The 13,207-nt window shown below is 35.4% G+C and overlaps 1 protein-coding gene across 9 annotated transcripts; it reads left to right on the top strand.

The window, feature by feature from the left end:
- Window positions 1-18: 18 nt before the first annotated feature.
- On the top strand, window positions 19-12,860 carry CEP44 (centrosomal protein 44). 9 transcript variants are annotated; one of them, XM_066185960.1, is made up of 11 exons: window positions 19-115; window positions 1,665-1,769; window positions 2,364-2,511; window positions 3,489-3,635; window positions 4,514-4,621; window positions 6,067-6,198; window positions 6,567-6,776; window positions 9,463-9,532; window positions 11,454-11,581; window positions 11,834-11,871; window positions 12,660-12,860. In XM_066185960.1, the coding sequence occupies exons 2-11, from the start codon at window positions 1,681-1,683 to the stop codon at window positions 12,766-12,768; spliced, it is 1,179 nt and encodes a 392-aa protein (XP_066042057.1). In that variant the 5' UTR covers window positions 19-115; window positions 1,665-1,680; the 3' UTR covers window positions 12,769-12,860. The 9 variants fall into 9 exon arrangements, with proteins under 9 accessions (XP_066042057.1, XP_066042053.1, XP_066042054.1 ...); XM_066185956.1 differs by having other exon boundaries at window positions 1,662-1,769; XM_066185957.1 differs by having other exon boundaries at window positions 1,627-1,769.
- The last annotated feature ends 347 nt before the right edge of the window (window positions 12,861-13,207 follow it).

Below are 13,207 nucleotides of genomic sequence, written 5' to 3'. Positions count from 1 at the left end.
ACGGGCGGGAAGCGGAAGTGGCCCTCGGGTTCGGCGGCGGCAGATACGGTCTGAGCCCGGCGCGTTCGCGGCCCTGCCGCGCTGCCGAGGGAACGGCGGCGCTCCTGCCGCGGGGGTGAGCGTCAGCATCGCTCTCGGGCGGGGTCTGTCCCCGGCCGGCTCCCTCCCGGGGCTCTCCCTCTCCTTAGAGACGGCGAGCCCTGGGGAGGGCGCGGTCTCCGGCTGTTACAGGGGCGAGGAAAGGCGGGTGGGGAGCCGGCCCCGGTCCCACTCTTGCGAGTTTCCCGCAGCACGCTGGTTCCGGGGCCTCAGCCCGCCTTTCCGTGTCCTGGCTGGACACTCTTTCTTTCCGCTGGTGCCCAGGGCAACAGGCCTGGGACGCGCAGTCCCGTGTGGCGTTCGCTGGTGTGCAGGTGGCCTCTGCGCGGAGGTGTCGCAGCTGGCACGGCCGCCAAGTCCCGTACTTGTCAGTGCCGTTTTTGCATCTCTGCGTAATGGTGCGATTTCCTCCAGCTCCCCGCCCTCTGCAACAGTAGAGTCTAGATTCAGTTAGAAGAAATCTAAAGTCTAGTTGTTGAGCATTCCAAAGACAACGTTTACAGTGTTACCGTGGTTGGTAACTTGCATGGGGTAGTTTTTTTAGGTTTTGTTTGTTTTGGTATTTTTGTTTAGTTTTTTTTACGTTGATCCTTTGAATATCATATGCAGTTTTGAGAGTTGGTCTTTGAGCCACTTGCTCAAACTTCTGTATTATCGTATCCTGAAATATCTTCGTTATACTCGATTTTATTCTTGGTAGCCAACGGTCTGTAACTTCTGTTATGAATTTCTACAGGCCAAAACTATGTACCTCATTTTACAGGGTTCACCTTCCCAAGATTTGCTACCAACTTCACTGTTACTTTTATGATCTCTTAAGCTATTTTGTAGTGACAGTAGTTACCGGTTTTTACATCCGGAGGTCTGGTGTAAAAAGAAAGGATTGTTGGTACTTTTAGGAAACAGCCTACATGGTTAGACAAAATCCTGTGAGAGTGTCTTCTGTGAGTATTTGCATTGCAGAATAGAGGTTCAGTCTTATGTCAGATTCTTTGAGATTTGTCTTAATAGCTAGTTAAATTCACAAAACCATAGAACAGATCACATTATAACATAATGCAGGAAGAATAGCTGCCTCAATTTCCAAATAATTGGTTAATCTATTGTGTACTTATGTTTAGTGCAACCAATAACTCAGAACCTAATGATTAAATTAAAGGAACTTGATGATTAAGTAGGAAGAAAATCGTTTTAACAAGGACAGAACACATGGGAAGAGCTGGATCTTGAGGACTGTTGATTGAATACCATAGAAGTACAAGAAGAAAAACACCCACAACAAACCCAGCCCCCTGTAAACGTAAGCTTTAACTGTCTCTGGAGACCATCGTTTCACTTATAGGCTGTGTGACTGTGCCTCTTCACTGCTTGGATTGGTAGGCTTCAAAATACTCGTTTTGTTTTGTAGCAAGAAAATAAATTTAGTGAAGATAGTGGCAGGTAATTGTCTCCCAGGTTCTAGCAGAAAATTGAATTTAAGTGATTATTGCATTTTGTAGTTTTTGTGTACATAATTTTTTTGAACAGATGTAATTTTTTATGCTTATTTCATAATCTGGAAGAAGAATAGCGTTTGGAATAATGGCAACAGGAGACCTAAATGGAAGTTTAAGAAAAATAGAACAAGGACTTCGCTTGTTAAATTATCCAAGAGATGTGGATTATACAGTGTAAGTGGCAGTGAGAAAATTTATGCTAATATATGAGACAGCCAGATGTGTAAGCAAGATATGTAAAAGTATTGGCGTTGCACCCAGTGATAAGTAAGCAGAACATAACGGTGGGACGTTATGTGTGAACTGGAGCGTAAAAGTATGCAGTTTTGCTCTTCTGAGCAATCCTTAGAACAATCTTGAGCTGGATTACTGTCTTGCTTCTCTTCTGCTGTTCTTATCTTTGTTTTGGTTAATCTCACTTCTCTGATTTCTTCGGAAGTGCTTGCAAAACTTCCTTCAGGAAATTTCATCCTGTAAAGATCAGAAATAAACAAAAAACGGTCTGAATGTTGAGCTAAAAAATGCTGGTGGGCTTTAGACCTGACAATGTTTAAATTACATGAGGATCACAAAAAGACTTTTTGAGCATTTTACACATAACAGCAAAGAGAGCTGAATGAGAGATGCCTGGACAAAAAACCTTAAAATGAAAGATGTTCAGTATAGCATACTGGCTTTATTTATTCCTTTCAAGTTAAATGTTTGAATTCATGTAATGAAAGGCTTTTGTTACCTTCTGCTGTGTAAAATACTTATGTTTCTTAATAGGTTAGTAAAGGGTGATCCAGCTGCATTTTTACCTATCATCAGCTATTGTTTTACATCTTTTTCAACTTGCATAGCCGAGCTTTTGGTGAAGTGTGATGTAGAACTCACAGCCAAGAGTGACTTGCGTTTTATCGAAGCTGTTTATAAGGTATCTCTTCATGGCTCTTTGCAAAAGAAACATGGGTTTGAGAGCAACTTCACAAAAATTAAACATTTACTATGGGCTTTACTAGAATGGGAAAATTTTTGGCAGTGAACATGGATTTTAGTTCTGATAGGATTTAAGATGAGTAGGTCACTGGGTGCAAGTTTTTAGATTTTAATGAAAATAAGGATGGGTGGTGGTAGCCAGGTCTCAATTTTGAGACATTCGCAGAAACAGTAATATTGTTAGATGTTAGTTTTGAAGAACACAGAAATGCTTATTGGACAATAAGATTTACAGAACTGACCTTGGCAAAAATCTTAACCGTCAAAAAATTACAAGAGACTCAAAAAAATGTACTGTAAGCACATTAAGAAATACAGCTATTTTGAAACACTATGCCATTTTAGTACATAAAATTGAATACCTAACCTTTTATAAATCAGAATTAAATTCTTAACTGATTGAAAATAACTTGGAACTCTTCTTAAAACATACAAAAGCACATTTCTATGAAAGGTGAATTGATGAATTAAGAAATAATGGGTTTTTCAGACTTGTTTTCCATCTGAGAGACTGCTTTACAGGGTTCTGTGGGAGCCTTATGTAGCCCTCTGATGCACTTGCTGCAATTAATAATAGTTTATTGTGCATTCACTTAGTTTAAGTTTTTTAATATTAATTTCTATAGTCATTTATTTCTTGAATCTTAAGACTATGAGTTGAAGTTTACAAGAGTGAAGTGAATGAAAGGGGAGGCACATTTAAGGCCTTCCTTTCTGGAAGAGGAGGTATGTTTAAAGCCTAGTTAAAAGAGACAGAGATATATGTATATGTATATAATCAAATGAGAAAAGGCTTAAGTGCTGAAGTGCAGAATGAAAGAAAGGATTGTAGTAAAATAAAATAATGGGCATGCCATTTCTACAGCAACTTGTGAGGTGATTTTGAAAGTGAAGTAAACTCTTATTTTGTTTCAGTTTCTTCGAGATCAATTTCAGTATAAACCAATTTTAACAAAAGAGCAGTTTCTTCAGTTTGGCTTTGCGGAAAGAAAAATGCAAGTTGTTTGTGACATTATCAACTGTGTGGTGAAGAAACATAAGGAGTTGAGTAACTCTAGTAAGGTACTGACCAAATGGTTACCTTTATTTTAATTTTCTTTTGACATGTTTGATGCTGCAGATAAACTGGTCTGCAGCTTCTATTTGAAGATGCAGCTTTGCTCATGGACTAAATAATGGAAAGTTAGTATGAAGTTCCATTGTAAGATGCTTGAATGCTTTCATTCGATACATGAAGCTGCCAATATTTTGTAGAATAAAAAAAATTAGAATGAAGATAAATGTAATTGGTGTCGTTACACTAAGTGATACATTTTCTTTTACACTTCTTGATCCAGTGAACATGTGAATCAATAAACTCTTCAGATAAATTTAAAGGTGAAGCAAAATCATCTCATATGTTGCATTTACGTAACAATTTAAACATGACACTTGTATTTGTTTCTGAAGTCTGATTACTTTCATCAATAATACTTGTAATGGCATTTTTTTTTTTATCAGTGTGTGCTTTGTGTCAGTCTGTGCTTTAATGAAAGGAATTTCTAGTCTTTATATTTTACAGGATTTTGTTTCCTTTGAGTTTTTAACAAGTCTTCAGGACTTCCCTATACTTAATTTGTCAGTTTTGAAGACATAACTACATATTTTTGTATTTTTTTACTTTCAACTCTGGTGCAAGTTGTCTTTTCTATTTGTAACCAGCTTTGATGCAACCTAGTGTAGGCATTAATTAGTGTAAAAATATGGCATTCACTTCTGATCTGTGTTCTCTATAAATTTGGGTCATATTTAATTTTTTAAAGACATTATTATACTACAGAGATTTAAATGTGTTTGTGTTTGTGTGTGCCATGAAATATTCATGTCAGTGGTGATGTTGGAAAGTGGAGTGTGGAATCCTGAAAATTTTCCTGTGTTATTTTCTTCTGTTCACTTTGGAGGTTAAATCCCAAATGAGGAAAAAAATCAGACCTCTTAAATTTGAAGTGTGGTCAAATTGTGGTAAAGGTCTTGCTGATCCTAGTGGCAGTGTTCTGAATTCCAAACAGGTATGAAAATAATTTTTATGTTTTATGTCTAAAGGTTAATCTCATTTGTAGCGAGTCAGGCTCTTGCTGAAATTTTTGCTTTCATTTAGGTTTTAATACTTAATCAAACCAGTTATGAGGTGGGCTGGTGCTTGTTTGTTTGTTTTTCCCAAAAGTGTGGTTGGCTGAAATAATAGCTGAAATACAGAGGATGTTGGCTCTCTCTTTTACTGAGTAGTCGATCTCAAAGTCTTGGTGGTAATGACCTAGTGCTGTTGTTTGTGCTATAGTTGAATTATATCAAGTGTGAGGGAGAGCAATGGAAAAAGATTCAATGGGACAAAGAAGCTAAATTGTGTTTGAAGAGTGAAGTGTGCTTGGCCTAACACGTGTTTTCAACGCAGCTTTCAAAACACTGTTTGGTCTTTTGTCTGAATCTGTCCAGCAAGTTTTCATAATGTAGCATTCCTCTTGGCTTGGGCTTTACAAAAGTATAATGCTTATGCAATGAATAAAAATGATTCTATATTATGCCAGTCTTGATATGTGAATGAGGCAACTTTCCTAATATTTTCTGCTAAAAGGGTGGAAAATAAAATTGTAGAAAACTTTTAGGACATGACTGCCTGTTAATAGTTGGTGATTTCTACTTCTAAGGAAAATATCGCTTTTATCGAGGAAAACTTTCCAAAGAAAGTATTTGGAATGGCTTCTCTGTCTCTTCTAGTTGTTTAATTGCAGCACTGAATGGGGATAGATACGTGTGTTTTAAGAATTCCCAGGTAGAGGAGAATTTCAGCTTAACTAAAACATCGAGGAATCTGTACATGTTAAGATGCTGCACAGAACTAGTAATTGTGCATTCTTAATCATTTAAGTATTTTATTTTGTTCTGTGATAGTATCATAGTATTTAATCCAGCTGGAAATAATTGCAAAATTTCTCTTTTCTCCAAGGGAAGCCTTCAAAGGAAACTAATGTATAGGGCTATTTTGCTGACAGTTTCAAGAAAAAGAAAGAATTCTCCTCTTCCTACTTAAACCTTTTTTGTTCTTAGTGTTTTTGTCATGGGTTTGATGTTAGAACTGTCTATACGTATGAATGCATGTAATATATTTTCCAGTCCACACTTAGAAATCTAACAACCTTTACGTTAAGGGAAGACATTCATGTTTTCATTACTGTTTATGGAAAGGAAACAAGGTACACAGTATATACGGTAAAGTGTGTGCATATTTGTTTTACAGTTCCTTCAAGTCTGTATGATTTCTTAACAATTAATCTGCCTGCTATTGCTTTCTGTATTTTGTAACCAGTTGGGATAAGATAGGTAGATTTAAATAAATATTAAAATAATAGGCCTTATGTGTTATTTCTTGGCAAATGAATTGAAAAATTCCTGTAATGAATAACACCAGCAGTTTGTTGGTTTTGTTTGTTTGTTTGTTTTTTAACATACTCAAAAGAAGCCTCTAGTGGAACGGCACTCAGGAAATGAAGTTAGTGGTGACCTTCGTCCACTACCCCTTCCAGCACAGGAAGGGAATGAGAAAGAATTGTGCCTAGATCATGATATTGTGGAAATTAAATGTGAACAAGTAAGAGCTTCTATTTTAAGATGCTGTCTTTTTTTTTTACAGGATTTTTCTAAAGGGATAAAGGTTTTTACATTATAATTATACTTCAGGGGCATGCGGCTGATATTTAATAAATGTATTGAAAAAGTTGGTAAAAAGAAAAGTCAGTTAAATTGTACTGTCTCCTTCAAGGCAGAATTCTGTCAAAAGCTTCTTTTAAAAGCTGAGTTCCCTGAGTAGGCATATTTTGGTAGTTTTGGAAGAAAAATAATTTTCTAATGTAGCAGGATGTAGTTAGTGAACTCGAAGATTATGCTTGATTTCTTTGATCAAATAATGAATTATTTCTGTTTTGAAATCAGAGGACACGTTCTTATCAATATTTTCAGGTCACAGAAGAAAATTCACAAATTGAGTTTTTAAAGAATCAGCTTGCAGATCTCCAGGATAAGCTTCATAAGCTAGATTGGATGGAAGATAAGCTACAAGTTTTAGAAGAGAAACTGCAAGGGAAGGTGATCATAGATGAGAAGGACTGGAATAACTTACTGAATCGAGTTTTGCTTCTTGAAACGGAACTGTTGTTACAATCCAAAAAGGTGTGTTAGCTTCTCTTAATTCTGTAACAAAAACTGCCCAAACACAATCCTGTTGGTCTATTTCTGCCCTCCCTGCCTCCTAATGTGTTTTTTCACTGGCTTTAAAGGCATGGTCTGAATGCAAGTGCTGTTTATGAAATTGATGGTATTTTTTTTCTTAATTGTTTAATTCTATTCTCTGATATTTGGTGAACCAAAGCTCTCCATCTGTTCTCATTAGTAATGATTCAGTGTCATTTTATTTACTACTGAAGTTATGGAAGTTTTTTAAATGTGGAGTCTTCATTCTCTGCAACTGATAGTTACAAAAATGGCTGGCATGCATGGTGGAGAATACAGGGTTAATCAAAAAGTTAATTCTTATTTTAGTCCTATATTTAATTTATGGGTCCTTGAAATTTCTAGCCTAATCAATGGGTTTTTTTCTCCTATTCCCACTCTCTTCTCCCACTTCCTATTTCTTGTCAGTTATGCTCATTGCATTTTGTGTAACGTGTAAAAGCACTAGAGTTGTGATGTGGCTACATTTGGCATGGCAAATAAAACCTCTTGTTGCATTAGGACTCTGGGTTATTTTTCATGCTGTTGAAAGGTTCTTGAGTGCACATTATGTGATTTGATATATGTACACATGTAAATATTTTGAGTTGCAGTGAACCATAGCATCATTTTGAAATTTACTGTGTGATCCAAAATGTTTTTTTTTTTTTTCTCATACATCTTACATATCCTTCAGATACTGTCAGATGCTTTCCAGAAGTTGAAAACCCTTGTGGAAAATAGCTGATCGGTGCGTTTTTCTTTGCAGTTGTAAAATCATTGAATTTATTCGTAATCAGGAGCTCTATGCGGGTTGCTGACCCCTCAAATTTGAAAATGTTGCTAATACTTGTATACAAGACACGTTTTACTGTGTGCCTTGGAAGTGTGGTGGTTATGCAAAGTCTTGAAATGGACAGGTGTTCAGGCTGATCACCAGGTTATTTCTAAAGGCTGAGGCTCAATTAGTAAGAATGGATATTCTCAATCACTTTAAAAAAAAAGTTTTAGGTCAGTAGTAGCTCAAGTGATTTATCATCTGAAATCAGATTCTTATGGATCAATAGACATATGTTCAGACAATACCAACAATGATAATGTTTTTTTTTCTGGCAGCGGTCTCAAGAGGCCTTCAGGGAACAGCCATAGACAGTTTTTCTCCTGTTTCAAATGTATTCTTTTCAAGAAATTACTGTAGCACGTGGGGAAGCTTATGTTTCAAGACTAGACTTGTTCTTTTGTTTTTGTAGATTTGGTTTATTACTGCTTCAGTAACATGTTTATTGCAGTTGTTCATATGGTTGGAATAGCATTTGGAAAATACTCTCATAAATATCACTCAGGAATTTCCAGTGAGGTAATTATATTTCTATACTGCATGTTACTGAAAGAACTCACCTGCAGAAAGAAATTCAGTTATAGTTTCTGTGTGGGATTGTATATACAAATATATATGTATGTATACATAGTCTTCAAAACTAACTCTTTTGCAGTAGACATTTGAAAACTGCTAAGAAATAATCCTTTGGGACACAGAATTGCTGTTTTTTTGTTTAACGAAATTGCATCCAAGTCGTGCTTCACACATACAGAAACAATTCAGAATTACTCCTCTCTTACTCTTGCACTTTTCAGAGACTTTTTGGCATCTAGCCAATGTAGCAGGAACACTCTAAGATCTGTTTTTTTGCTGTTGCCAAAGTAGCAGCAGCTGTGCATTTAGCTCTGGGAAAGTCTGAAAGCTACCAAATCCATTTCAATGAAAGGAATTGAACAGACTTAGTCTGTGCAGATTCTATTTTTGTATTTTTTTTAAGAGATAGACATTATTACAGTTTTTTTTCCAGCGTTTTCCCATACAATACCTACTATTTCTCTTTCATTCATTTATTTGGGTGTAGTATTCCCATTAGCTGATGTAGTTGCTCCAGTATATAAAGTGACATATTTTAAAGGCTGAGATGTCAAATCATAATGATAACTCATTGGTAAAAAAAATGTCTAGATGAGTGTTGCATTTTTTTACTTTGAAATTAGAAAGCTGAACTCAAAAATACTATTTTCTTGCTTATGAACAAGCCTTTTAAAATTAGATTGAGTTAAACTGGGAATGTTTCTTAGAAGAGCTCTCTCTCATTTAGGAGCCTGGGAAACCAGCTTAAAATAGCCTTCTGAGTTCTAAGACTTTAGGTGGAATGAATTTCAGTTAGTCTACAGGGTGTTTTTTTAGGACTGAGGACTGTATTTTTGAATATCAACCAGTGGTAGAAGGTGGCACTGTTACTTTAAGCTAATGACAACCAATGTTGAGATGAAATGATTAGTACAGGCTAAGAGCATTCTGATTGTCCATTCTACTCATAACTAGGTTATAAGCACTGTATTTTGGCCTGGTTTTGACCTCTTTATGAACAGCAATATTGATATTAAAAAAAAAGACCCATTAAATAGACTTAGTTTTTAATGAGCTGCCTTTATGGGAATGTTGAATTTTTTTAGTCCTGTGAAGATATTTGTGCAGTAACAACATATCTGGATGGTGTAGCAAGCAAGTACATACATACCTAGTACTTAAATATATTTTTGTTCCGTCGGAAAATGATTTAAAGAGGGTGTATGGCTAAAATGCAGTAAACTTGTATTTCAGAGAGACTTACCTGAAGAGTTCAGCAATATAAATCGAGAAAGTACTTCTGGTAGCATTCCAGTTTCTCTTGGTGAGTATTAATGATTTTCCTTTTAAATAACATAAATATGCTAAACACTTCTTACTGACCTTGACTAAAGTACTTTAAGTAGGTAACTGCAATTTAGTCACCTCTGAATTTAAAACCATACTGCAGATTAGAAGTTAACCTCCTCATCATTTTATGTTTCTAACTTTTTCTTTAGATGATTTAGTTGCTATAGCATAGTAAGTAATAGCTACAAATAGCTACTAAAAATATCAAACATGCACATTTAATTATGGTTCTGTTACTGAAGCTGTGAAAAATGATACTGTCTTCTGGACTTCAAAGCAGTTAGCATCCTGTTTTAAAAATGCGCTGTTCTTAAGCACAAATGGAGTTATTTTTGCTGTCACTAATATCTTTTAAGTTGCTGTTTTCTTCTTTTTAATGGGTCTCAGACAAATCATGATTCATAATCTTTGTTGGTTTTCAACTCACTGCTAAATGTTTTCTATATTTCATTTCTGAAGCAGTTAGCAGCTGTCCAGCTGGCATTTTTGATAAACTTTCTTTTTTTGAAGAGGAAGACAAAAATCTTTTTCTTCCATTTCCAACTTCCATTTAATTTTGATAACGTACAAGAAGTAAATGAAGCAGACTTGAGTGGGAAAGGAGTTAAAAGCACTGCCCAAGCCATGAGTAATTCTTCTGTCTTCCTCAATGGTAGCTCTTTAGCCCTTAGCCCTTAGCTCTGTTAGCTTCCTTAGCTCCCTCTGTTCTCTTCCTTGATTTGGCCCGTTTCCATTGTGGCAGCTGTTATTCCTACCACCACTGGTAAGGGGGATATTCTATTTTCCATTCTCACATATTAGACTTTTTTTGTCCACTGTGGGGCTCTTGAACTGTAATTAAAAGGGAGTCTCAGTAATCCAGTTTCCATGGAAATTAGGAAGGCAGTTCTTGGTTATGTCAAAGCTTGTTTTTATCTTGGAGTCTCAGAAATGGGACCTTCATTTTACAGGAAATGGAAAACTTGCAACATGTTTACTTCTTTTGATAAGTTTAGTGGTGTGTTACTGACAGTTGAGGACTTTGTAGTAAGTAAACAGGCAGATGGTTCTTGAAAAAGAATTTTCATATTTTCAGACTCCCCAAATTCTACTGAGTTTGTTATTCCTACTTTTCTAAAATTCAGGAAATTTTCAGCATAAAAGATATGGGGACAGTCTTAACATTTTTATCTGAGTATATAGTACTTGGAATTCTTTCAGGCTCTTTTTGGTTGTTGCACTCTTCAGAAATCACATAAATATTTGTACCAAATAAACAATGTTTAATTTTAGGTATTTAAAAACAGTTTCATATGCATTTAGGTACAAAATAATGTAGCCATGTTCCAAAGGTACAATGTATAGATGGTGACATTACTAAAAAATGGGTATGGGAACATTTTTTTTTCAAGATACTAAGTTCTCTTCCCTGACAATAGAAATCTAAAATTGCAAAGAATATCACAGCCTTCCAAATTTAAAAAAAAAAAAAAAAAAAAAAAAAAAAAATCTGCTACTTATAAGACAGGTTACTTAGCACAAATTATAGACAAGTTTGAACAGATAGTTTCCAATAAAAATAATGTAAACTATTTGAAATTACTATTAAATGTTTGGCACTGTAATCAGATGTTTGTAAGCTTTGGTTTCAGTCTAACCGAGAGAAAATAATCTTCTTAGTAATCTTTGCAGTTTGCTTTTTGTATATTATACATAGTATACACAGTGTAAAATTACACTTGTTTTAAAAAAATGAGAGTCCTGTTTTGGACTCTTATGGTAGCTTTTTCTTTTCCCTCTCTAAACAATGCATTCTCTTCTGTTATTGCCTACTGTAAATCAAGTTATTTGATAGCTGACCTTGCAAAAGGGAGCAAAAAGGCAAAGGTGACATAAAACTGAGCATTTCTCTATAGATACAGAGAGGAATGAGGAGATGCCAGAGAGTCATCTTCAGTCGTCTGGATGCAGTCCACTGTTATCCACAGACCAGTCTCCCAAAGACACGACCATTAATTCTCATGATCTGACAGATATTTCAAAGGTAAGTAAAACTGGTGAATGCTCAGTTGATTTCCTTTGAGGTCAAGAGAACAAGTAAGCATCGGTTTTACTTGTATATACTGATAGCAAATCAATGAAACTATGCAAAACTACATCTAGGTCTGTCTCATAAAAATACTTTTCATATGTAAACAGTGCTTAAAGTCACATTTTCTCTGAATTTAAGTTGAAAGTCCATCTGAAAAATGTCAGCTTTGAAGAGTTCACTAACTTTGTTGCTTTTAAATTGTAGGAGACAATAAGACAAAGAATGGAAAAGATAAGTAAAATGTAAGTAATAGGAAAGGGCAGCAGGAATTTATTTGCCAGGAGGGAGTTGTACTGGACTAAGGCACACAGAGAATGTACATATGTGTTCCAAACCTCAAAAGTCTCTACATCAGGTGTGGCATTTCCTTATGGCTCTACTGCATAGTAAATCCACTTACAGTTTTGTATTTGTGGGATGAGTCGTTTTGGTTTCTAAAAAGTAATAGAAAGCACTCTTAATGGTATTAACTAGAGATTAAAGAATGTTTCGAATTTGGTTGATAAGACATAGGAATATTATTTATTTCCTGATTGAAATTCCCTGGTACTTGCAACTTTTCTTCCTGAAAAGACCTACGTTACCTTAACTGTTTTTTATTATTTAAGGAACAGTAAAACCAATTTCAGCCTAAGCATTATAAAAACTGTATTAAGATGTATTTGATATTAATTGTGAGATCTATAATAAATTTTTGTTACATTTTTCTTATGCTTGAAGAGAAATGTGTTGCTCTACAATGTTTCTCTAGCAAGAGATTTCTATTCTCTTAAGGGCATGGCCTATAAAAAGCTCTAGCCTTTTCAGTGTTTTTTTTGTGTGGGTTGCTTCTTTCTTTGTGTACTTAAAGTTTATTGATATATAGTAGGCATTTAAAATAGAAACCAATAGCAGAGGAAAAGGGAGGGATGAGAGAAGACTTATGGGGTCATGCTGCTTGTGAGTATTTTGGATAGTTAGGAAGTTAAAAGCAAGTCAGTTATTTTGTACCTTTTTTAATTAAATGTATGTAAACAAAATTTATTTTCAGAATTGAAGAAACCTTCAACTTGTTCAAAACACCAGGCCCACCTCTGGGAATACCTGAAAGCACAGGTCTTCAGACCTGGTCTCTGCAGACTTATGGATACCAGAAATAATATGTGTGTTTGTACAGCATTAAATTCTTAATTTATCGAATTTGTAGTGATCACCGGAGCTTTTATTGCTTTGAATAAATATTTTACTCATGCATCTGTGTATTGATTTCCCCCACCACCACAATTTTTGGTTTTAAAGACTGTTCAGGTAGCTTCTTCCCCCATCTTTGCACTTTCGTAAATTGAAGTAATTACAACAGTGTATTCTTGTGTTGACATTTGTTAGCAGTGTGCTAAGTAATATGTTTTTTAAAGCGTGGGCTTGAGGACCGTGGTTTACATCCTGTTGGAAACATTCCAGCTGGAACTTGAATATTACACCCAAGAGGCATTCTTACATACCATCTTACCATCTGTACTGTTGAATACTTCTTAATAAAAAACTTACATGCACAGTTCCAAATATGTACCTTTTTTGCGTTTGTTTTTTTTTTTTTTT

Source organism: Chamaea fasciata, unplaced genomic scaffold (genome assembly GCF_029207755.1).
Source record: "Chamaea fasciata isolate MVZ Bird 193981 ecotype frontalis unplaced genomic scaffold, bChaFas1.0.hap1 SCAF_6, whole genome shotgun sequence".
In the NCBI taxonomy this organism is placed as follows: Eukaryota; Metazoa; Chordata; class Aves; order Passeriformes; family Sylviidae; genus Chamaea; species Chamaea fasciata.
Note: the sequence above shows the minus strand (reverse complement) of the source record. Positions and strands in the feature narration are given on the sequence as shown.